Source organism: Bos javanicus, chromosome 8 (assembly GCF_032452875.1).
Source record: "Bos javanicus breed banteng chromosome 8, ARS-OSU_banteng_1.0, whole genome shotgun sequence".
NCBI classification, from domain to species: domain Eukaryota; kingdom Metazoa; phylum Chordata; class Mammalia; order Artiodactyla; family Bovidae; genus Bos; species Bos javanicus.
The window spans coordinates 56,179,777-56,204,584 of record NC_083875.1 but is presented as its reverse complement, the minus strand read 5'-3'; the positions used below and the strand labels follow the sequence as shown (position 1 = coordinate 56,204,584).

The window sequence follows — 24,808 nt, the reverse complement described above, 5'->3', positions numbered from 1 at the left end:
TCCAACTGGAAACCAAGCAGAGGTTTTCTTGTCCAGCACCTCTCACTCTATAATTCTATCAACAGGAAAATCCTGCAGAGATTAAAAAATAAAAAACAACAACTTTCTTAGAAGTAATGACACCCTAGTAGCAATGACCACACTTGGTGCCATATCTTGGCTTCTTTAAATAAACAAACAAACAAAAAAACAAGGTGAGCCTGCTCCATCCTTGCCAGAAAGTAAGATTAACAGGTATGACAAACAGGACAACGGGTCAACTCAAAAGGGTGCTCACTGGCAAAACTCGAGACAATTCAAGCATCATGAAGAATAAAAACTGTAATAGATTACAACATAATTTTAAAAACAGTTGCCAGGATTAGACTCCATGGTACCCCCAAGAAAACAGGCGTACTGATGGGTCATGAGGCCAAGAATCAGAGAAGAGTTCTCAGGACCACAACCATGCTTCCAACCAGTTGGCCAAGTTGGGTGCACTGAACATGTGTGCCCCGACCCAACCAGAAGACCTGATTCTATGAGGAAAGTAAGAAAGGGACCAGACACAGGAACTGGGCAAGAGAAGGCAACGAACTCTGAAATAAAGCGGCAAGCACAGAAAACGCCTGAGACTGGGCTGGTATCTATACTCCCTGGGTTGTGAAGATGCCCTTTAGTAGGAACCCTATCTGTGGGGGCTGAGATGAGTCTGAGAAAGGAAATCCTGGATGGTATGTAAGGAAGCACCATAATGAAGGGACATCAGAGCCACTCGGCTAGAATCTTTATCATCTCTGTGAGCAAGAGCAGGTCACTTCATGACCTCAAGTTTCTTTATGTAAAATGTGGGAAAAGGTATAAAACCTACCTCTCCAAGGCTGCTGGGAAAATTTTATAAGATTGAGCATATAAAACCCTTAGCATGATGCCCAATAAATGATTGCTTCTATCATTGGAAAAAAGTATCCAAAAGTCTATATTTACACACCTACTCACTCACTCACACTGGGAAGGAGCAAGGGGGAAGGCAGGAAAGAATATTATTTTAAAAGGAAAAGAATTTAGAATTTACCACCTCATTACTCCAAATCTATTCACAGCATCAAGAAACACTAAAACCACTGGGTGAAATGTTGCTGGGGAACAGGTTATTCAGTGTCAAAGGATATCCGCACAGATGATTAGCTTCAACAATAATGTGATACAACTGGGAAATACACAACATCAGTCAGGGAGTGTTTTCACTAAAAATACTTAACCTGAATCTAGGTGGCTCAGATGGTAAAGAATCTGCCTGCAATGCAGGAGATTCTGGTTCAACTCCTGGGTCGGGAAGATCCCATGGAGAAGGAAGTGGCAACCCACTCCAGTATTCTTGCCTAGATAGTCCCATGGACAGGAGTCTGGCAGGCAGCAGTCCATGGGATGGCAAAGAGTTGGACACAACAGAGCAACTAACACTTTCACTTTCAAACATGAGAAAACAACTGCACAAGTCCAGATTGTAGGGCATTCCATAAGACCGTCATTTTGAAGATTCCAGGTCAAAGTCATAAAGTGAAATGTCTGGGAACTGTTTCTCAGCAGCGTGAGAGAGGACTGAAGAGACAGCACAACAAAAGCACTCCTGTACGTGCAGAACAGATTGAGGAACAATTGCTGAGAAGAAAGATGTGGTATCAAGGACATTTTCTGGACAAATGTGAATATGAACTATACACTCCATAGATGGATGTCTTAACTCTTATCATGCTCATGCTGGAAAACTACAGGAGATGCACACTGATGTATTACGGGGTGAATATTATCAAGTCTTCCTCTTTCAAACAATTCAGCACACACAAAATATAAGTCTTCTGTCTGCATGTATACACGTACAAAGTAAAAGTGACAAAATGTTAATTGGTGAATCTAGGTCTTGCCTGGAGAATCCCAGGGACGGGGAGCCCGGTGGGCTGCCATCTGTGGGGTCGCAGAGTCGGACACAACTGAAGCGACTTAGCAGCAGCAGCAGGTCTGGGTGATGAGTTGTTGCTGTTGTTTAGTTGCTAAGTTATATCTGACTCTTTTGCAACCCTATAAACTGTAGCTTCTCTGTCCATGGGATATCCCAGGCAAGAATACTAGAGTGGGTTGCCACTTTCTTCTCCAGGGAATCTTCCTGATCTAGGGATCAAACCCACATCTCCTGCACTACAGGCGAATTCTTTATCACTGAGTCACCTGGGAAGCCCAGGTGATGAGTACACTTTGTTTTACGGTTCTTTCCACTCCCCTGTAGTTGTAGAGGTGGGGAAAACAGGATGCACCCTTCTAGCCAGAAAACTGGGAGTTCCTGCTCTGAACAAATCTCTCTAGCAAAAGCTAGAATATAAAAAAGAACAAAGGAAGGAAATTTACAATCTAAGCTTATTCCTTCTTGATGATTTAAAACATGAGATTTACTGCAGGGGAAAGATGGGCATTTACAGTAACCTAAGAAACATTATCACTGCAAGGCTAAGTTTCTCACACCAAAACCACAGATCTCTCTTGTCCTCAAAATCTCTGAATGACCTTTAAGGGGAAAACAGGTAACAAGTAAAGAAGAAAATTCCATGAGTCCTGTTCCAAGGATTCTACTGTCTTAACTTGCAGTTTTAACTCAACAAAGTAATAACAGTGAGAAAAGGAAAGGAAAAAAAACTTGAATTGTTATATTAACTTCCCCATTAGAAATCCTATTAGAATTTTTTTTTTTCTGAATTGATCCACAGTTTACTAGGAAAAGTATTTCTAAGCAAATCAATAATTGAAATAAAATTTCCTGGAGGTTTTTGTTTATAAACTACTTAAAGAAGTTTTTGAAGAGATTTTATATATGCACAATGGAATATTACTCAGCTATTAAGAAGAATGCATTTAACGAATCAGTGCCAATGAGGTGGATGAAACTGGAGCCTATTATACAGAGAAAAGTCAGAAAGAAAAACACCAATACAGTATATTAACGCATATATATGGAATTTAGAAAGATGGTAATGATGACCCTATATGCGAGACAGCAAAAGAGACACAGATATAATGAACAGACTTTTGGACTCTGGGAGAAGGTGAGTGGGATGATTTGAGAGAATAGCACTGAAACATGTATATTACCATATGTGAAACAGATCACCAGTCCAGATTCGATGCATGAGACAGGGCGCTCAGGATCGGTGCACTGAGATGACCCTGAGGGATGGGATGGGGAGGGAGGTGGGAGCGGGGTGCAGGATGGGGGACACATATACACCCATGGCTGATTCATGTCAATGTATGGCAAAAACCACTACAATACTGTAATTAGCCTCCAATTAAAATAAATTTTTTAAAAAAGAATTTTTTGAAAAGATTTTAATACATTATCTTACTTAAACCAATGCTTCCATTTTGTGTTGGAATCAAGCCAAGGGATCCTGCTTAGAAAAGTTTTCTTTAGTTACTTTACAGTATTTTTTAAAAGTAAAGTTGTATCTGAAAAGCCTATCTGCTTTAGATTTTTCAGTAACCCTGAAGTTGACCTTAGAACTTCAGATGACAGATTAGTTGCTTTCCAACATTTCTGACCACAACTAGTGTGTGTGCATGCTGTACATCTGCACAGAATACACAAGAAAATGAAACAACAGTTTAACAAATGCCAAATACTATGTGTGGCACACTTCTGTATTTTCTATTCGCTTCTTTTTCTAAATAAAAAATGTTCACTACTGATTTCACTACTTAGTCAATCTAGGAACTGTAATTTGAACAACACTGAACCAGGCTGTGATACTGAGATTTACCATAAGAAACATATATTTGGTCTTAGTTACACTTCCAGACACAGAGCTCCAAAAATCCTTGGGATTTCCAAAGCAAAGAGAGCAATAAAAGGTGTTTTTTGTTAGGTTAATGAGGTGACTTTTGGAGGGCTCTTAGGGGTGGGAGCTGGTTGCTAAGGGAACCAGCCACTTAACTGAAGGTTGGACCTTTCAGTCTCAGCCACCAGACCTTCAAGGAGAGAGGGGAGAGTAGCTGGAACTGAAGTTAGTCACCAGTGCACTGCCACTGATTTGGGCCAACTATGCATATGTAATGAAACCTCCAGAACAACCCAAAGGACAAGGTTTGGAAAGCTACCAGTCTGGTGAAACACTGGGAGATGTGGGGAAGAGCAGAGCACTTGGAAAGTGCGTGGAGGCTCTGCGCCCCTCCCCCATGTCTTGCTCTGTGCATCTCTTCCATGTGACTGTTCCTCAGTTACATCCTTTTATTAAAAAATGGGTGATTTGGTATGTTAGGGCTTCCCAGGGGGCACAGTGGTAAAGAATCTGCCTGCAGGAGATCCAAAAGATACAGGTTTAATCCCCGGGTTGGGAAGATCCCCTGGAGAAGGAAATGACAACTGATTCCAGTATTCTTACCTAGAAAACTCCATGGATAGAGAACCCTGGAGGGCTACACTCCAGGGGGTCGAAAAGAGTCAGACTTAACTGAGCAACTGAGTACACACACAATTTGGTAAGTTAAATGTTTCTCCGAGTTCTGTGAGCTGCTGTGGCTAATTAATTAAACTAAATGAGGAGATTGTTAAAAACACAGAATAATCTAGATTTAGGGCTGGTGTCTAAGGTGTAGGGAGTAGGGGCATTCTTGTGGGGCTGGCCCTTAGCCTGTGGGGTGTGATGCTATCTCCAGATGAACTGTACGACACACCCAGCTGGTAAACTGCTTGGCCATCTGACAAACTAAACCACACTGAAACTGGGTGCAGAATTCTACAGGCCAATACCTGCACATGTTGGCCTAATTGTAGAGTACGGAACACAAGTCCTCACCATCCAGCCCAGTGAAGTACCTGCTGCCCCAACAGGGCCTTCCCTCGCTAGGGAGTTCTTAACATAATTGCTAAGTAACGGTTCATTCGTAAGAATTAGAAACAGCCCCTTTGAGGAAGTGACCTTAGAACTAAGACTTGAAGGATGAGAATGAGAGCATCTTGCAGAGAGCGGAGAGAAGAGAATCTGAGATGAGAGGAAACAGCTGCAAAGGTCCAGAACTGGAAAGAAGCCTGTGGTGACAAAGGAAGAAAAGGAAGTCTGGTGGGAACCCAGTGAGCAAGGAGGAAGTGGGGCTGGATGCAACATTATGGGAATCAGATAATAGACACAAAGGGCTTCACACTTTCACTTAAGAATAATGAGAGCTTTAAGCAGTAATGAGTCTGTTTTGTAAAGTTTGAACTTTTAGCTTGTCTATAACTGGTATAAGGTGGATAACTGTATGTGTTAACCTCTTAAACCTAGATAACTGTATGGTTAGCCTCATCTCACTTTCTGGCTTATATTTTCATTTTCTTTAAGACATCTTCTGATGAATAGATACTTTAACTGAGTAATATCTTTTCCTTATGGTTTGAGCTTTCTGTGACCTATTAAGAAATCCTTCTCTATCCCAAGATAAAAAGTCTTCTTGGGTGTTTTAAAGTTCTGTCTTTTTATATTTTTCAGGTAGACTTCTGCATATAATGAAACAGGTGGATCCAATTTCATTTTTTTCCCCACAAAAATAACCAATTAACCCCCTAGTGTCCATCTTTTTCCCTATTGATCTGCCTGCCTGTCTGGCATATATAATTGGAACAATTTCTGAGTACTTTACTCTGCTTCATTGGTCTATATTAAGACATAGAAAAACTTCTATTTCTGCGTTTTGACTGTGCCAAAGCCTTTGACTGCATGGATCACAATAAACTGTGGAAAATTCTGAAAGAGATGGGAATACCAAACAACCTGACCTGCCTCTTGAGAAATCTGTATGCAGGTCAGAAAGCAACAGTTACAACTGGACATGGAACAACAGACTGGTTCCAAACAGAAAAAGGAGTATGTCAAGGCTGTATATTGTCACCCAGTATTATTTAACTTATATGCAGAGTACATCATGAGAAACACTGGGCTGGAAGAAGCACAAGCTGGAATCAAGATTGCCGGGAGAAATATCAATAACCTCCAATATGCAGGTGACACCACCCTTATGGCAGAAAGTGAAGAAGAACTGAAGAGTCTTGTGATGAAAGTGAAAGAGGAGAGTGAAAAAGTTGGCTTAAAGCTCAACATTCAGAAAATTAAGATCATGGCATCCAGTCCCATGACTTCATGGGAAATAGATGGGGAAACAATGGAAATAGTGACAGACTTTATTTTCTTGGGCTCCAAAATCACTGCAGATGGTGACTGTAGCCATGAAATTAAAAGACACTTACTCCTTGGAAGGAAAGTTATGACCAACCTAGACAGCATATTAAAAAGCAGAGACATTACTTTGCCAACAAAGGTCTGTCTAGTCAAGGCTATGGTTTTTCAAGTAGTCATGTATGGATGTGAGAGTTGGATTATAAAGAAAGCTGAGTGCCGAAGAATTGATGCTTTTGAACATGGTGTTGGAGAAGCCTTTTGAGAGTCCCTTGAACTGCAAGGAGATCCAACAAGTCCTTCCTAAAGGAGATCAATACTGAGTGTTCATTAGTGATGCTGAAGCTGAAACTCCAATACTTTGGCCACCTAATGCGAAGAACTGACTCACCTGAAAAGACCCTGATGCTGGGAAAGATTGAAGGTGGGAGGACAAGGGGACGAAATAGGATGAGAGGGTTGGATGGCATCACGGATTCAATGGACATGAGTCTGGGTGGACTCCGGGAGTTGGTAATGGACAGGGAAGCCTGGGGTGCTGCAGTCCATGGGGTTGCAAAGAGTCAGACACAACTGAGTGACTAAACTGAACTGAATAGGCATTCTGAGCTAGAGTATTATATAACCTAAACATTCATAATGGTATGTGGAGACTAGGTCTGACAGTGGCCAGGATATAAGGAGAGATCAGCAAGAAGGTAATAAAGGAATTCAAACCAAAAAATGATGATGATTTGGATTAGGGTTGTAGCAGTACAAGTGGCAAAGAGAAGAAGGACTTAAGATCTATTCTGGAGATGGCACTAAAAGACACGGTTATGGAAGGAGAAGGCCTCCCTGGTGGCTCAACTGGTAAAGAACCGACCTGGCCATGCAGGACATGCCAAGAGACGCAGGTTCGATCCCTGGGTCAGGCAACCCACTCCAGTTATTTTTGCCTAGAAAATTCCTTGGACAGAGTAGCCTGGCAGACTACAGTCCATGGGGTTGCAAAGAGTCAGACATGACTGTTCAAGCATGCACAAACACACGGAAAGAGAAGGGGAAGAGAAATTCAAGATACTTTGCAAAGATATGCAGAGAATGCTCAGTTGTGTACGGCTCTTTGCAACCCCATGGACCCACCAGGCTCCGCTCTCCAGGAATTTTTCAGGCAAAAATATTAGAGTGGGCTGCCATTTCCTACTCCAGGGAATCTTCCTGACCCAGGTATCGAACCAGCGTCTTTTGTTGTCTCCTGCACTGGCAGGCAGATTCTTTACCACTGTGCCACCTGGGCTTCCAAAGCAAAGACAGGCCCCAAGCAACTGGGTAGATGGTTGTACTATTTATTCACATGGGTCAGAAGAGAGGAGAAATGAACCTGTAAGTACAATCTTTGTAATTTTTAATTAATATCTTTATAGAGTAGTTTTAGGTTCACAGTTATAGCTTTTTTAAGATTAGAAAAGTTTTATGTATAATGTGAAAAAGCAGAATGGAAAGAAACTTAAAGTAGCATATAATCATACCACCCAAAGGAAACTATAATGTTAACGAGTCCATCTAGCATTTTTTCAATGCATATATAAGCATTTTAAACAAAAATATCATGCTACCTATAGTTTAAAATGATTATTTTCCTACTCAGTGTATCAGAGAACATTTTCCCAAGCCTCTAAATAATGCTTTGACTACACCACTTGTAATGGCTGTATAGTACATGCCATTGTATAGGTATTAGAGTTCATTTAAGTGGTCCCCCAAATGGTTAAAGGTTAGGCTGCCAATTCTGTCTGATATGTATGGACAGTCACCATGGTTCAACAGTATATCAGTTAAGACAGTTCCTCTGCAAATTATAGACCACCCAGGTAAAAGTGACCTAATAATAGGGGTTTTTATTTCTCACATAACAAGTTTAGGGTTGGCTGAATGATAGCAATATCAAGGCTCTGGGTCAACATCTCTGGTTTTCCTGATCCCTCTCACATGCCATTTCCCCCAAAATGGCTGCTGCAGCACTGAACATTAACTGGCCCTTTCACAACCAAGGTAAAGCAGAGAAAAAGGGCAATTTTCTCTTTATGGGTCTTTCTGTTGACGAGGGGGGAAAAAAAAAAAAGGCATCTCTTTACATCTCATTGCCTTGGACAGGGTTAATGCCCCACAGCTCATCTGTGAGGAAGGCTGGATGGAGCACCTGGATGTTTTAGCTTCCAAGAGTAGGAGGCAGGTTCAGCCTGAAGAAACAACCAAAAAAGTTGCCTTGACATTATCTTTGCTTGTAGACCATTTGAGGATACAAGCTTGAAAGAAACCTCAAAACAACGTTTGAGTTTTCAATCCAGGTAGACAGCAGCCTGAATTGTACTCCTGCCCTCAATAGTTTCTTTTCTCAGGTATTAACTGTGTCCATAAATTGCTTTGGGTCAACCTAGAGCAACATCTGGGGAAATAAAAAAAATATATACACATGACTGCCACTTTGCTATGGGATCACAATGGCCCTGGCCCTGTCAGTCACAGAAGACAACCTGGGCACTGAGATAAACTCTCCCCCCTTTACTTGAATCTGTCAAGGGAAAAAAATCCAGGAGACTCACAAAACAGAATAGCCACGGAGCTGCCTTAAAAAGGATGAAAAAAAGTGCCATTAAGTTTTACTTAAAAGCTTTAGGGGATAGGGTTAGCTCTAGGCCTTGCTTATTAGATCAACATCATCATTTAAGTTTGCAATATTACTAGATCTAGTGAAGCAGTTTTTCCCAAGTAGGATGGATAAAATTTTTCTCAAGATGGAGAAATGAGAGAAAAAGTACACAGTTTCTCATAAAGGAATGAGATAATTTCAAAAATAGGAGTCCCCCAACTCTCCCGGCAAACTCTACACATTCTAAGTTACTTATATCCCCCTTACTGGCTTCCCAGGTATCTCAAATGGTAAAGAAATCTGCCTGCAAAGTGGGAGACCTGGGTTCAATACCTGGGTCAGGAAGATCCACTGGAGAAGGGCATGGAAACCCACTCTGGTATTCTTGCCTGGAGAATCCATAGACAGAGGAGTCTGGTGGGCTACAGTCCATGGGGTCACAAAGAGTCAGACTAAGGGACCAACACACACACACTACTGGCCCAGCCCTCTGCTATGGTCCTCCAGAAGTTATCCCCCTCCCTCACCCACTACTTCCTCTAATGAGCTTACTTGTAAGGCTTTTGCTTTCACTGGTTAACTGCTATCCTAATTGGTATCCCCATATGCTTGATTTATAACTTTGCATAAACATGATTTACCAATCTATGGATCTAGCCATCCCATGAAATCACAAGCACAGGGATCAAGAGGCAGGGACCAGTTCTTAGTCATCACTGAGCCTCAGAACTTTAAAAGATGCCTGTATGAACAGGAGACTAATAAAGTAGTCTCAAAGATTTACATGCCTGCATTTTCTTTTGATATAGTTATGTGAAGGTAGCTGCTGGCTCCAGATAATCCCTCCTAATAAAAAAAAAAAAAATCCCAAGCAGTCATTATCATTAGTTATTCAAGATTAAGTGTTTAATGTGGTTAACTTATTTTCCACAATACCTATGACAATATCAACACAATGCAGGGTTTTTGTTTTTTTTTACCCACCAATAGTTTAAGAAACTCACTCATCCCCTGGGCACTATTTAGAAACAAATTCAGTGTAACTTCTGATTTACAAGTTTCTGAACAATTATGCAGCAATGTCTCCTTATGATGCTCTAGACAACTGCCTTCTGTCTACACTCTTGCCAAAAAAGTACAGTACTGTATCAGGCTCTTGTGCAGTTTTTGATTCTTGCTAAGGCATAGGCTCAAACATTTTTTGTGTCGTTAAAGACTTTTTGTGAACCTAAGACAAAAATTTCTTCTCTGGACAATGTACGTCTTTCACAACCCCCAACACACAATTTTGCCAGTGCTTCAGGGAGCTAATGGAAAGCTTGATAGCCAAGCATGAAATCCAAGATGCAAAGACCCAGATTAAAAATACTTGTCTTGGTAGTGGTGTTTATGAAAACTTTTATTCTTATATATGACACTAAGTTACAACACCCGATGTTGTAGATGTCGTAGATAAGCTGACCACCTGATGTGAAGAGCTGACTCATTTGAAAAGACCCCAATGCTGGGAAAGATTGAGGGCGGGAGGACAAGGGGATTACAGAGGATGAGATGGTTGGATGGCATCACCAACTCAATGGACATGAGTTTGTGTAAACTCCAGGAGTTGGTGATGGACAGGGAGGCCTGGCGTGCTGAAGTTCATGGGGTCGCAAAGAGTCGGGACACGACTGAGCGACTGAACTGAAACTGAAGTTACAACAGACATGAAGAAACATAGTATGAGTCAGGAGTATTCAACCAATATGTGGAACTACACACACTTCAACTTAGCCTAACCAATCAGTATGGATATCAGGCACACCAGATTTCACTTTCCTCATTGAGGTCTGGACACTAAACACTGGACAATACTATACTGGATCTCAAGATAAAGAGCCTATTGATCCCAGAGTCAAAGAACAGCGTTGAGAGAACGAATAAGGGACAAGTGTAACAAAATGGTTAAATGGGTGCGTTCTGAAATCAGTCTAAGTTTGGTCCCCAGTTCTGCCACTTCCTCCCTGTGTGGCCTTCAGAAAACTACTTACCCCTTCAGAGCTTCAGTTTCATTATTTGTAAAGCTAGGACAATAATACTCCCTTCCACTTGGAGTGGCTATGAAGCTTAAACAAAATCATGTCTGCAAATGCTAAGCACAGTACTGACACAAAGCAAATACTCCATAAATGCCTATTTGTAATTACCCTTTGAGGAAGAAGAACATAAGGATAGGCATGTAAATCTAGAGAAATAGCCGACACAGAAGTCCCGCAAGTTCTAAAATAAAAATGTCACAGTCATCAAAACCAACAGGCTTACAAACCGTACAATGTTAGAAAACTGGACAGTACTTTTGTGGCTACTATCTCCAGCCCTGAATTCTATAGTTTTCATCTATAGGATGAAAATACTCTTAAATGCCTAAGATTCCCTACAAGTGACACACAGGATTATGTATTTCTAATGAGTCCATACTCCCTTCTTCTCAATCTTGGCTCAATATTATGGGGCAAAAACCCAAAATGCTAGGTCAAAATAGAATATTTGCTTATTTAACAAATATTTACTAAACAGTTATTAAATAAACAAATTATTGCATGTTTACTGAACAATTATGAGTATCATACAAATATTTATTGAAAACAATGAGCTCCATATTGTTCTAGGCACCATGACTATAAAAGGGAACAAGATCCCACCTGCCAGTGAAGGGAAATTCACAAATACACATGAACAAATAAATGGTAAAAGTTTTGAGGAAAATAAAAACAGGCTACTTTACAGAGAATGAATTGGGTGTGAAAGAGCTACTAAAGTTTGCCAGCTAGGGAAGTCCTTTCTCAGGAGGTAACATTTAAGCTGAGATTTTAAAGAGGAGCATGAGGAAGACCATGTCAAGACATGGAAGAAGGTAGAAGAGCTGATGCACGATCACTCAGTAAGGAAGATGCCTGGGGTGGCCAGGGATGGAAGAAAGAGACCAAAGGGGCTGAAAGAAGTCACATGAAGAGAGTGAAGAGTATGTGAAATAGAAGAGGTGGGTGAAAAGCCAGCTCACACAGAGACTTGCAGGCCATGGTAAGAAATTCAGACTTCACTCTAACCAAAATAAACAGCCATCAGAGACAAACTATAACCAGGGGAGCAATAAGATCCAATTAATATTTTAGAAAAAGACCACTCTGGCTGCTGTGTGCAGGAGGAAGAAGACAAAGACAGATGCACAAACAAGAAACCCGATCAAGAGGAAGTTGTAGGAGACCAGCGCAAGTACAGCACAGACCTGTCCTCCCCCTGGGGACAGGGGGAGATGGCCGAAGCAGGCATATTAGAGAGAAAAGTCTAGAAGCAAAACAGACACCATCTTTAAAATGAGGTAAAGTTGTGCTATTGAGCTTAGATTCTTCGCATTCATCCATCAGCCAGTCTCTTGGATACTGACAGTTAAGGACTAGAGTTCTGAGAGGTACTGGGAAAGAAGGCAATCAAGAAAAAAAGAAGACAAAAAAACACAAAATGGACTAGGGAATTATCAATCATCATATCTACAGAAATCAAGACAGTGTGTCATGACTGGCAAAAGAAACCCCAAAAAAGACACCCAGTCTAATAGAACAAAATAAGAGTCCAGAAAATGCACCCACACGATACAGTCAATAGATTTTCGAAAAATGGTGTGGGAACAATTGAATTAAATATTCATCTAGGGAAAAGAAAAAGAAAAGAAACTCAACCCAAATCCCCGTATCTTACACCATAAACAAAATTTAACTAAAACTGGATCATGGTTCTAAAAGTAAAACTTTTACAAGAAAATATAAGAGAAAAATGTTTGTGGCCTTGGGTGAGGCAAAAGGTACTGAGAAACAACATCAAAAGTTAAGACTCATTAAAAAAAAAGTCATAAATTAGACAATGTTAAAAACTCCTGCTCTTCAACAGACATAAAAAAAATTAAAGGATGACTACAGATTGGGAGAAAATGTTTGAAAAATACATAAAGTACTTATGTTGAATAATTTTTAAAAATCTCATTAATGATTAAAAAAACAGACTGAAGAAAAACAGACAAAGATGTGAACAGATACTTATCAAAGAAGATATAGAGATGGCAAATAAGCACAAGACACTCAACATCTTTAGCTATTAGGGAAATGCACAAAAACACAAGTACTACTATATACCTATCGGAAATGTCTAAAAATGCCCCAAAGCTATACCAAGTGCTAAAGAATGTGGAGCAAAGGTTCTTTCGTACATATTAGTGAGAGAAAAACAGAATGGTCATTTGGGGAAACTGTGTCAAGTTACAAGAACAAGACCATGTCAGTTACTTTAAACATATATTAACCACGACAACTTCTGGGGAAAACAACAAAATTTACAAAACTCTGTATGTTAATTTATTAGCACTCCATCCACAATCACCAAACCCTGGAGATAAGCCAACTGTCCCTTTCAAGGGACGAGTGGCTAAAACAAAGTGGTATATTCATACAATGGAATATTATTCAGCTATACAAACGAACTAACTGCCAATATAGGAAACCACACAGACAAATCTCCAATGTATTTTGCTAAGTGAAAATGAAAACTCAAAAGGCTACATAGTGCATAATTTCATTTATATGACAGTATCAAAAAGGATCATTTTGGGAGGGAAAAAGCCATCATGGGCAGTTGCCAGAAGCAGGGTAGGGAAAAGGACTGACCACAAAAAACAAGGGGATTTGGGATGGCAGAGCAAGGCAGGAGAGAAATATTCTGTATCTTGATAGTGGTGGTCGTCACATGACTGTACTGGATTGTCAAAATGCATAAAACTATAACCTTTAAAGGGTAAATTCTACTTTATGTAAATTGTACCTTGATAAATATTTTAAAGTATACATAATAATGAGTAAATAATGCTCTGTATTTCAAATATTTAAAAAAAAATACAAATTTATAAATAAATGCAGCCTAGTTTTTACCATGTTTTCTATTACTTGTTTCTCTATTTTGCTGTCCTTGGACATTAACATTTTATCGAAATTAAAATGTGCTAATAAAAATTGATTTACATGTGGTAAAATGTGAAACCAAAAAGTTTACAAATACCAAAATGTTAGTAAGATGATTTAAATGTAATCTGAGGATCTTTTCAGAACATGTTTCATAAAACATTTAAAATACTCAAAGTAAAAATGAAATGTGCCTCTTTGATAGGCTGCAATGAATGCACAACTTGATGTAATGATTAAATTATTCTTGCTGCTGCTGCTGCTAAGTCGCTTCAGTCGTGTCCGACTCCGTGCGACCCCAGAGAAGGCAGTCCACCAGGCTCCCCTGTCCCTGGGATTCTCCAGGCAAGAACACTAGAGTGGGTTGCTATTTCCTTCTCCAATGCATGAAAGTGGAAAGTGAAAGTGAAGTCACTCAGTCATGTCTGACTCTTAGCGATCCCACAGACTGCAGCCTACCAGGCTCCTCCATCCATGGGATTTTCCAGGCAAGAGTACTGGAGTGGGGTGCCATTGCCTTCTCCGAAATTATTCTTACTAGTCTATAAAAGGTTTCCATCTTTTCATAAAAGTCCTTAGAAGTAAGATCACAAATGTATTTTTAAGTAGATTGATATCCTAGAGAGCTTTGAGGAGGACACACACCAACCATCCTTAAAACTTAGTCTAAGGCATCTATCCTCTAATTGCCTGTTTGGTGGGGAGCCTGTCTTCTCTCTCCCAGCTCTGAAGACACAAGGCAGGCTGGGTCTATGAGGGAAAAGGTCTGACTACATGGGAATTAGCTGGTGATGCTGTTTGTAGAAACATTACTGGGAAGAAGTCAGTAAGAGAACTAGAAAAGCAGAAGCAAAACTTGGTAAGGGGAGGAGGAGACCCAGGGTGGAGAGAGGCTTCACTCTCGGTTCAGACAGTAAAGATTCTTCTGCAGTGAAGGAGACCCTGGTTCAATCCCTGGGTTGGGAAGATACCCTGGAGAAGGGAATGGCCACCCACTCCAGTATTCTTGCCTGGAGAATTCCATGGACAGAGAAGCCCGCCAGGCCATAGTCCCTGGGACAGCAAAGAGCTGGACATGACCAAGCAACTAACACTTTCACTTCTCAACCAATACAAAAAGGAATAACAATGTGCAAGCTTCAAGTTGCCTTGAGTGAAATCTTTTCTGTGTAACAGTTCCACCTAGTCCTCTGGACCCCAACACAGGCTCAACCTGCTGTGCACTGGTGTAAATGAAAGGCAGACAGGTCACTCCACCTTCTTCTAGTGGAAGCCAAAGCCCACGTGCTTTAAGCTAAGTCACATGTACCCACCCAGACACACTCTGCAGCTCCTCTAACACTGTTTGCCTAACTCTACCTGGAGCTACGGAAATGCATTTATTAGGGGAAAGGAGGGAGTGAAGGGCTTCTCTTGCAACAAGAGCAGAATAGTAGCATGTCAGGTTAGCAACAAATAAAAACAAAACTGACAAACTTCTAGAAATTTCTTCCAGAGAAGCTTTGTAACAGAAATCAACAGAGTGCATATCATAAACACAAATCAGAAATTTTGTTCCTTATCTAGGTTTTTTAGAGAGTTCTGAAGTAGAGACAGTTTTAAAATTACTTAAATATATGAGAGTCTTTGTTAAGAAAGGAAATTACTGCCTCTTAGAGCCTCATCAAATTATAGCACAAAGATTAGATTATAGCTACATCAATCAGTAACACAATCCCCTGGATCCACAATAAATGAACAAGTTTAAAAAAAAAAAGTGAAAGCAGACATACCAATATAAGAGGGAGAAATGTGTAGAATAACGTTAAAACTGCTTTTTTTGACTCAGATACAATCATGTTTATCATGCTTTGTGAAAGCAGGTAAGCAAAGCCCTACAACTGCAGAAGACCAACCCCCTCCCCCCAACCTTAATCCCATCAATCTGTGTCCATCAGGTAGCCAATGGCCAGCACTTTTGTAAAGACTTTAAGCTCCAGGTACACTGTCGAGTAATGACAAAGCTAGAATAACAATCTCTGATAAAACACAAATCTATTTTGTAGCTTGTTTTTAAGTTTATTCCATATTATGTACATTTGGAAAATACCCAACAGTAACCAGATAGGAGAATAACAAGAAAGGGAAGCTCATTGAAAAGTAGCTTTCAGTTATTGTCAGTTCATTGAAAAGTAGTCATTTAAAAAATAAGGTAAAAGCTGAGATGTTAAAAAAAAGTTTCATGCATAGAACTCACATCAGAAAACAAACCATGACTGTGGCACTTGAGTTCAATTGCCTGCCTATACCAGAAAGCCCCCTTAAAGAGGTTGAGACCTATGAGGTCAAATACTGAGCTTCTCAGATCCCCCAGGAAAGACATGGCTGCATCTGGAGAAGTGATTTCAGAACAGGAGTGGCTCTGGGGAAAGTGATCAGGGAAAGAGGGAACCTTAAAACAAGGTAGTCAATCACTACTTCAGGCCAACTGAGCTCCATCCAGCTGGAACCCTCAGTGAAGGAATATATGCAAAATGCACTTCAAAATCACCCAACTAATGGAGAGGAGGGAAGCACTCCACTGAGTCTGGGATGATCCCATAGTGGGAAGAAACTCCTTCACACTCACAGGCAGAAGTGAAAAGTGGATTCCCCACAGTAAGGACTCGAGAAACACAAGAGCCTCCCAGGCAGCTGAGGAGAGGTGTTGCCAAGCCACAGAAAAAAACCTGTAATGGGAATGACGAGAGAAAGGTAGATAAGGAGAGTATGAGGGTAAGGTGGGCCCAGGAAGGATAACAACGCTTCCGCATTGCAGAGATACCTGCGCCCAAAGGGTTAACAGCATAACCGCTGCAAGTTTAACAATACCCCTGGAAAGCCCTTTATTAGCAAACACAGAAGAGAAAAAGTACAGCTCTCAGATACTTCAAACTTCTCAAATTTTGTGCTATTGGAGACTGTGATGTAAAGGAGGGGAAAACACATATACACATTTTTAATATATACACATATTCCTATCTATCAGGGCGGTTTTTGCCTAATGGCTAATTAGTTTATAAAAACAACAAGGGAAACTATCATAATGGTGGATCTAAATGTCTCTGAAACTTAAAATGGCTGTTTTTAAATGTATAATGGAAAAAGAAGGACATACCATTTTAAAATTGTCATACTGAAAGATGTCGTGCCATAATGCCAATCTGAAATGCATATAGGGGTGGGTGTGTGTGTGTAATTTAAGAGCCAATCATATGACAAGGACAATAAAACAAAATGCTAAGATGAAGGGGGAAAAAAACCCCAAGGGTATTGTCTTTATTTTTTTTTTTAACTAACTCAAATACATAGGATGGTAAAGGCAGAGTCATTTAAATCATTTCCTTAGTAATACAAGTAATATTTAAATAGATTTAATAGTGCTGCTCCAAACCAATGAATTATGGGTTTAAAACCTATTAAAATGTAATGTTTTTTTCCTAAGCTGAGAGGAGAGAGATTTAAATCCACTGAATTTTAATATTTCAGCTTGAGCTGCAGGAGGTAGAGAAAGTCCAAATGAACTATTCCATCAGCACCATTCAAGCATGAACATTTTAATCAGTTTTACTTCCTTGGAGTTCTCTAACACAGTTTACGCTGTCATTCTGAAAGCACTTAACACAGAGAGTGTGAAAAACCACCAAGGCTTGTTATTGCCTTCACAATTGATGGCAAATAATTTTGCAGACTTCCTATCATTAAAATGTCACTGCTAAAAATTGAGGTTCAGCATTTCTTGTGCTAAACTGCATTTTCCTACAACACCCATGGCATACCTGTTCTTAAGGATTTTTTAAGGGGGTGTGCTTTTTTAAAAAAATGCATATTTACATCATTTCTTTCCTCAAAGAGGTTAAGAAAGTGGAGGAAGGAATCCAGAGGAACCCCATTTCCTATTTTTACAGGCCAAACATTTTCTTTTCCAATGTCCATACTGACAAAACTTTTTTTCTTAATGGTAGTTTCTTTGGTGAAATTCTTATGAGGCTCCAACTTAGCCTCCTTTATTATTCACACAGCATGTGCTGATTATATAGTGTAATGGATTTAAAAAATATTTTAAGATAGTCAGATGACTCAATTTAATAATACAGGAAATGAAAACATCATTTCTAATTAGATCGTATTACTGATTTAAAACTACAGTTTGTGTGTTGTTCCAACAGTGTGATCTTATAGAGATTCTAATTTAAAAACACAGTGGCTAGCAGGACACATGACATGATTTAACTCGATACAGAACATTCCCACAGCCCGTTTGGAGGAGCTCTGGGAAAGCTTCGAGGAAATGTGAAAAAACGAACAATTCAAAGCAAAACAGGAAATATTAACTATGGAAAGCAACACAGGCCTTTCCCTGGGTTTTTTTCCTTATAAATAAAAGACAAATGATATTTAACTTATTTCAATCTATCAACAGTTTTAAACTGAACATGACCTGTGAAAGAAATCATTATAACTGTGTTTCATTCCATTAAACACAACTAGCTTATTGTCAAGAGAACAAGCCGCCTCTCCAGGTTTCAGGCTCACTTCAGCTTTTTGCATTTAAACTGCATGGATCACTGGTTTGGCTCATTTACCAACGAAGGTAGAATAATATTGCAGAGTTAAAAAGGTGCTTCATCAGATTTCATTAAATTGGGGAACATTTGCGCTTGTCTGGATGGTGTGCCTACATATAAAACAGATACGCATGCAGTGGCAAATAAATGAAGGTCTGCAGGGGCTTAGATGGGTCTTTGCCTCTCAGGAGGGAAATTTCCCTTGGTGCAGAAAATCACTGTTGACTACCTAAAAAATTAAGTCACAAAAATCTAAAACTGACCCCTCATCACTTTTGGCAGCAGGTCAAAATATCACCACCTCACAACACAGCCATGCCTAATGGGGCACAGAACAGCAGGTGCATTTAAAGGTACACAACGTTGTAACTCTGAAAGGTACTGGACACAAGGCAATTAAGAAGTGCTGAAACAAAGAAAAAGAACAGCAGCCACAGAAATGCATCAGGTGAGCTGGTTGTGATGGGGCTCTTCCCTTTGCACTTGGTTTGTGATTTCCCAAAACTGCTGGTTTTGTTTTTCTATTTCTGCAATCTGTTTTTCAGAATAGTCAGATTACGTGATTTTGATTCCATTTTCAGCTCAGATACAAATAATTTGGAATTGCCACCAAATCCACAGACTACAGCACACACTGCTTTGACAGCATGCAGCTCTACTGAATTAGTTCTTCAAATAAGTTTTTAGGTCACCAAATTAAATTAGCTTTAATAATTAAACCCATATATGCACAATATGTCTGTCAGTTACTCAGCTACAGTCTAATAAATCATCTTCTGCCTGAGAAAAGGCAATCTGCCATCCCATTCAAAACAAAGTATGTAAAAATGAAATAGACATAATAAAACAGTGTTAAAAATATATCTGATGTGACAAAAGAAAGGGAACTTGTTCTGCTTTTATATCTTCCCTCATATCTTTAAGCAACATCCAACACAAAACAATGCACTTTTGATTTAGATTAATCTCGCCACTGTACAGACAGTAACTAATAAGACTCAAAAAGAAACAAAAAAACATTTCAGAAAAGGCTGTCCACCAGACATGAGATAGGCCAGCTACCTGTATTTCAGAAGTTCATATAAAAATAAACACCACACCAGAAATGACCCAGGAGGCTCTCCTATGGGTCCTCACCCACACATTCTCTCCTTCAACAGGAGACAGGATAGCAGGTGGGAAAAGTAGGTTCTATGCCGAGTGACCTTGAGAGATTTGGTAACCGAAGTATATCCCAACAGGAACACAACAAGTGCTTCAAGCAAACACAGCTGGTATGAACATACACGCTAATGTGAAAATTTAAGCTCTCTCAGTGTTTAAAAAGAAAATTATTACACTGCCGTTCTCTGGAATTTCTGGAAATAAAAACTAATTGTGAAATGTATTCATCTCTCATCTCTCCCCTACCCCCGGGACACAGAAAATGTACAAGAAAGGAGTCTCTACATGGCTTGTTGTGATTCATCCTCTTCTTTCCAAGGGGCACTTCCAAGGAAATAAAGGTTACTCTTCTCCATTTACTATGCCTTCTAATCTATTACCAGTATTTTCTTGTGGTCAGAGGGACACAAAATAGAGCTCAAAATAGCCCATTAAAAAACAAGTTGCAATCAGACTATAGTTCCACCACCATCGGCAGCCATCCCAGAGTTCTGATTTCCTTGTTAAAAGACAGAGGCATAATTGAAGCAATATCTTCACTTCAGATTGATTATCAGGCGACCCTTATCCGCATCTTCACTCAGCAATTTGAATTTTAATGAAAGTAAATGGAATAATTAGCATTTCAAAGTGTGTTTGATACACTGAGGGCAAAAAAAGAGAAAAGACTTTTGTGTATAATCTATACACGAGAAAGTATTGGGGCGGGGGCAGGGGGCAGAAAGAGGAAAGTACAGTTGACATGTCTTCATTAAAACAACCTACAGAATCACTTCTAACAGCTGCATAAACAGAGATGTGAATATTGTGCTTTTTTCAGCTAGGATTTCTTGCCTTTCTAAGTTTTAGCACCTTTTTTATTACTGGTTACCTTAACTGAGGAGAACAAAAATGTAAGTGGAATTGGAGTAACTGCTCTAACCCATGAATTCCAGCAGGATTTCTAAGCAATGTTACTGGTACTATGAGGGATTTTCCAAACGGGCCGCTGATTTTGCAAAAAGCTATATAGTCATGTATCATTTTTACTACAAATGGACACTAGTCTAAGAACCACTCATCAAAGGGGAGGAAGAATAGCAGAGAGATGTGAAAATGTATATTTTATTTCACTAAACATGATATTAAGACAATCTATATTTGAGGAAAGATAAAAGAAATCAGGTCATTTTAACATTAGGGCAATCTGTGTCTTTTGACTGGCAATAGGCTAGTGACAGAGGCTGATTGCGAAGGAAAGAAATACTATGAAAAAGAACTACTCAGTCTCCCTAGGGGAAGAATTTTCAGGAACATGTCAATTGGAATTGGTGAGAATGTGTCCAGAGTTTCTGAGGTAGCCATCAAACTTTGTGAGATTGAAGGCAAAGTGCTCCATTTCACTGTGTGATCCTCTACTGCCTTTTGCCTCTTCAATTGAACAAAATTTAAAGAGAGAGCGAGAGAGAGCCAGTGACAAACACTAAGATGATCAGAGCTAAAATGGAAAGGCCACGTACCCCAATGATGGCGTTCAGTTCTGCCATGGTCACCTGCTTGGCCCGTTCCACAGCCTGCACCACTTGTTGCTGGTGCTATAAATGAAGATCAGAAACAGAATACAATTATTTGTTTTCTGGTCAGTCAAGAACAGCTTTTCCTAACATGTCCTCTAACTTTAATTACATGCAAAACAGGATTCAGGGGGTCTCCATATTCAAATAAAAGCCCCGAGTGGTGGAAGACTAACTGTCTAGGGTACCTCTGTTTCTACAAAGCTAAGGAGTAACTGGACGTCCAATCGCAGGGATCATCCCTGCGCCCCCATGAAGGATGCTCGCTTACAACTGATAGAAGCAGTTAAGTTGTACTTTCGAGTCAGTAGTACACTGTGACCCAACATCTTCCGATATAGTAACAAAACAAAACAACCCATCCCACCTGCTTTCTCTGTATCCCCTTACTCTCTGCCACCAACAAAAAATATGTTTTGAAAATATTTCCTATAAGCACTTATTTTTAAGTTTCCACCTGGTATTTGCTAGAGAAGACACTAGAAGGACACACAGACTTCAATGTTTGTTTCTTCTGTAAACGTGAAAAAGTGCTCGTATTTTTACTTCTGCCAGGAAGGGCTGCATATTTAAAAGATATTAAAAATGTACAACTCTTGCCAACAGTAAAGTTTAAGGACTTCAGGTATTTCTTTTAAATGCAATAGGAAAACTAAAATCCTAAAGTTATTTTTCTTTTGAAAACTTAGGATGGAGAGTATAGGAAAATCCCTCTGACCACGATTCAACTCTAAAGAGAAAAAGCAATATCTGATTTTAGTAATTTTTCTAATATAAGAATAGTTAAATGGCGTAGAAGTCTCTGCCTGGAGGCACTCATACCTGGACATACACAAGTACTTACACAAGTACCCCAAAATGTAAATATTATTCCCAACTAAATACACTTGAACACTCTAGTACATACTCAATTCAGTCTAAAATAGGTCTTTCGTGAATATTTTTCAACTCGGTTTAGTAAATGAAGAGCCAAAGACTGTGCTATGAAACAGGTACTCCTCTGTGTGGCTGGGAAGAGTCTTCTTTTGGTTGATTCCAGTTGAGAAATGTACTAATTTCTCTACTGATCTGAAGTGCATATGAAGCTCAGCTATCATACTACTTAATGCACAGAAAGAGCAAGGCCATCAGTTCTATGTAACCTACCTAATACTACATTCCAAAGTACCCAAACACACCGTTACTGGGATAAACTTGGTGACCACTATTTCCATCTCCCAGCTGAGTAGGGTGGTAGTGGGGGAGGTGACGTGCGAAAGGAAACTGCTTTAGTTTATCTACATGTGGTGTCTTCACTCTTGATTTCCTAATCTTTATTTTATGCCCATGAATAAAGCAAAGCAAGTTGTCAAATAATAGATCAGTGCATTATACCTTGATTCTTTTAATTACAAGAGTTTATTTCCAAATAAGAGCTTCAGAAGCAATTCCCCAAATCTTGATAGATATTTCCATCTATCTTTAAAATATTTGCCAAAGTGAAATAATTCACTTTCCTCTTTCTCTGAAAGTAAAAATCCTAAAGATTCATGAAAACACTAGAGGGAACAGAGAGGCATAGGTGATAAAAACGGCCAATCATAGTCATTCTCCTCTGAAGACTACCTGACCATATCATATATGTTTACTGAACAGCTTCCATGTGCCAAGCACAGAGCTCATATTTAGATTTAGGACAAATCTGGTTGTCAGCATAGTGAAAACTAGCAGCACTTGGAAAGTAGAAAAACCAAACAAACAAAAACCCTGCAGAAGATCCTGGGAATTAGCTAATACTCAAAGTGAACTTATGGACAAAAATTTTTATGGCATTTTCTACCTTTTACTTTCCAACACTCAACAATGGCTGCTCAAAACTTCCAAGAAACTGAAAGCCAAAGGAATACATGTACACTTATCCAACACACATATCTCATTCCATTCATGCACCCATTCGTTAAACTCAAGTTTTTAAAAGCTCTTACCCTGTGCCATTTCTGTACATTACTTAAACACCTCCATATACTGAAATATCATCTCCTTCACATTAAGTATTCAAAGAACAGTTCCATGAGAGAGAGATGCAGAAAATACATCTTGTTAGGGCCTTTCTACCATGAAGATTGCTCAACTCTTGCTTCATAAACTGGATTCCAACTGCCAAGATGAGCAGAGATGCCTTAGGCAGTGGGGATATCTTTCTGACTTGGCATTAAAATCAGGTACATTTACTGAGAAAACCAGAAACACACCAGTGAACCGTAACACTGACATCAGATGCTTTTATAGAAACTCTTGCTAAAGAGCTAAAATGACAATGGAAGTCATGATTCAGCTCCTTCCTTTTCTATCATGGCAATGGCCATGGGATAATACCACAACTGAACTTTACCTGTAGTTCAGGATTTTACTTCCCTATTTCTGCTTACAACTGTGAATCATATGGCACTTAAGGACTTTTTCAACAGGGGCTCCCTAAGACAAAGAATGCACCCTCCCTTGTGAGTTCTGAAAGCACCAGAAACACTCCGACACTGCTCACCTCAGCCACACATTAACACTGTATCACACCCTGAAGAAGCAGCAGGAAGGGCAAATGATCATAAAAGAATGAACACTGAAGGAAGAAAACCCAAAATACTCTCACAAGTGCACCCAAAGAGGCACTGTTTTTCCATTTTCAAATTTTAACATATTAAGCTCTCTGGCTCAGAAGATACAGCAAGTTTTCACATCTTCTTACAACTGTGATCGCTCTCCCATTATGTCTGCCCTCTCTTCCTCTTCTCTTCTCCTTCCCCATCTGCTCCTCTCCTCCCACTCCACCCACATCTCATTTCCTCTCCCACTTCCTGCCGATCTCCTCTGTGGCCTCACCGCAAGTGGTGACAGCCACTCTAGCCCCAGTAAATCTGGAGGAGCAAGAGTCCTGTGACCAGTCTCACTGCTCAAGCTGCTCACTCAGATACTCAGTCTGAACTTTCTATCAGTATCACCAAGTAAGGAGCCACTAGGAATGCATTAATAGCCACAGGTCTCTGAGAGAGGAGCCTCCAAAACTGGGATTTGGAAGAAGAAAAAAAAGGTGGGGGGGGGGGGGAACTCAGATATTTCTTCTTTAAAATACTGCGATTTATCATTTTCTAAAAAAATCCAAAAGAACACAAACAAACAAAAATACCTCGATTCTGATTATGGCTGCACAACTCTGAAGATTTACTAAAAATTACTGAATTGCACACCTAAAATGATTTTATGATGTGTAAATTACATCTCAATAAAATACTGTGATTTAGGGAATACATGCATGGTTGTAAAAAAGGACTAGTAAAATGAAACTCTATACATTAAATCACTTGCCTACTTAACTTCTATCATCATAAAATTACCTTTTGCATTTAATCAGTTAAAGTACTGAAAACATTTTTTCCTACAAGAAAGAGACTAAAACAATATAAGCTTATGATAAGTCCAATAAAGCCTACTGAAAATTAGGCATTTACAAACCACGAGAATATAGATTCCTTATATGTTGAACATACGTTTCACAATACCTGCCATGGCAATACTTTGGGACATGGCAATAAAACTTTTTTAAATCTAAAAAACTTTAAAAAACTACATCACAACTTAAGAATTTTTTTTTTAATATCACTCTTTTTGATAGGGGTAGTAAGGACAAATATGTACAGGGAACTAGGTTTCTTCTCCAGATATGTGGAGATGCAAA

At 39.5% G+C, this 24,808-nt stretch overlaps 1 protein-coding gene across 14 annotated transcripts in view; it reads right to left on the bottom strand.

Moving 5' to 3' along the window:
- The window catches only part of TLE4 (TLE family member 4, transcriptional corepressor), a 155,025-nt gene that overhangs the window by 79,578 nt on the left and 50,639 nt on the right, over nt 1-24,808 (bottom strand). For 9 of the 14 annotated variants that reach the window (XM_061425596.1, XM_061425597.1, XM_061425592.1 and 6 more), the window contains one exon: nt 21,046-21,120. The exons of the other annotated variants lie outside the window; for them this stretch is intronic. In XM_061425596.1, the coding sequence (XP_061281580.1) occupies nt 21,046-21,120 (75 nt within the window). The remainder of the gene's footprint in view (nt 1-21,045; nt 21,121-24,808) is intronic. 14 annotated transcript variants of the gene reach the window in all.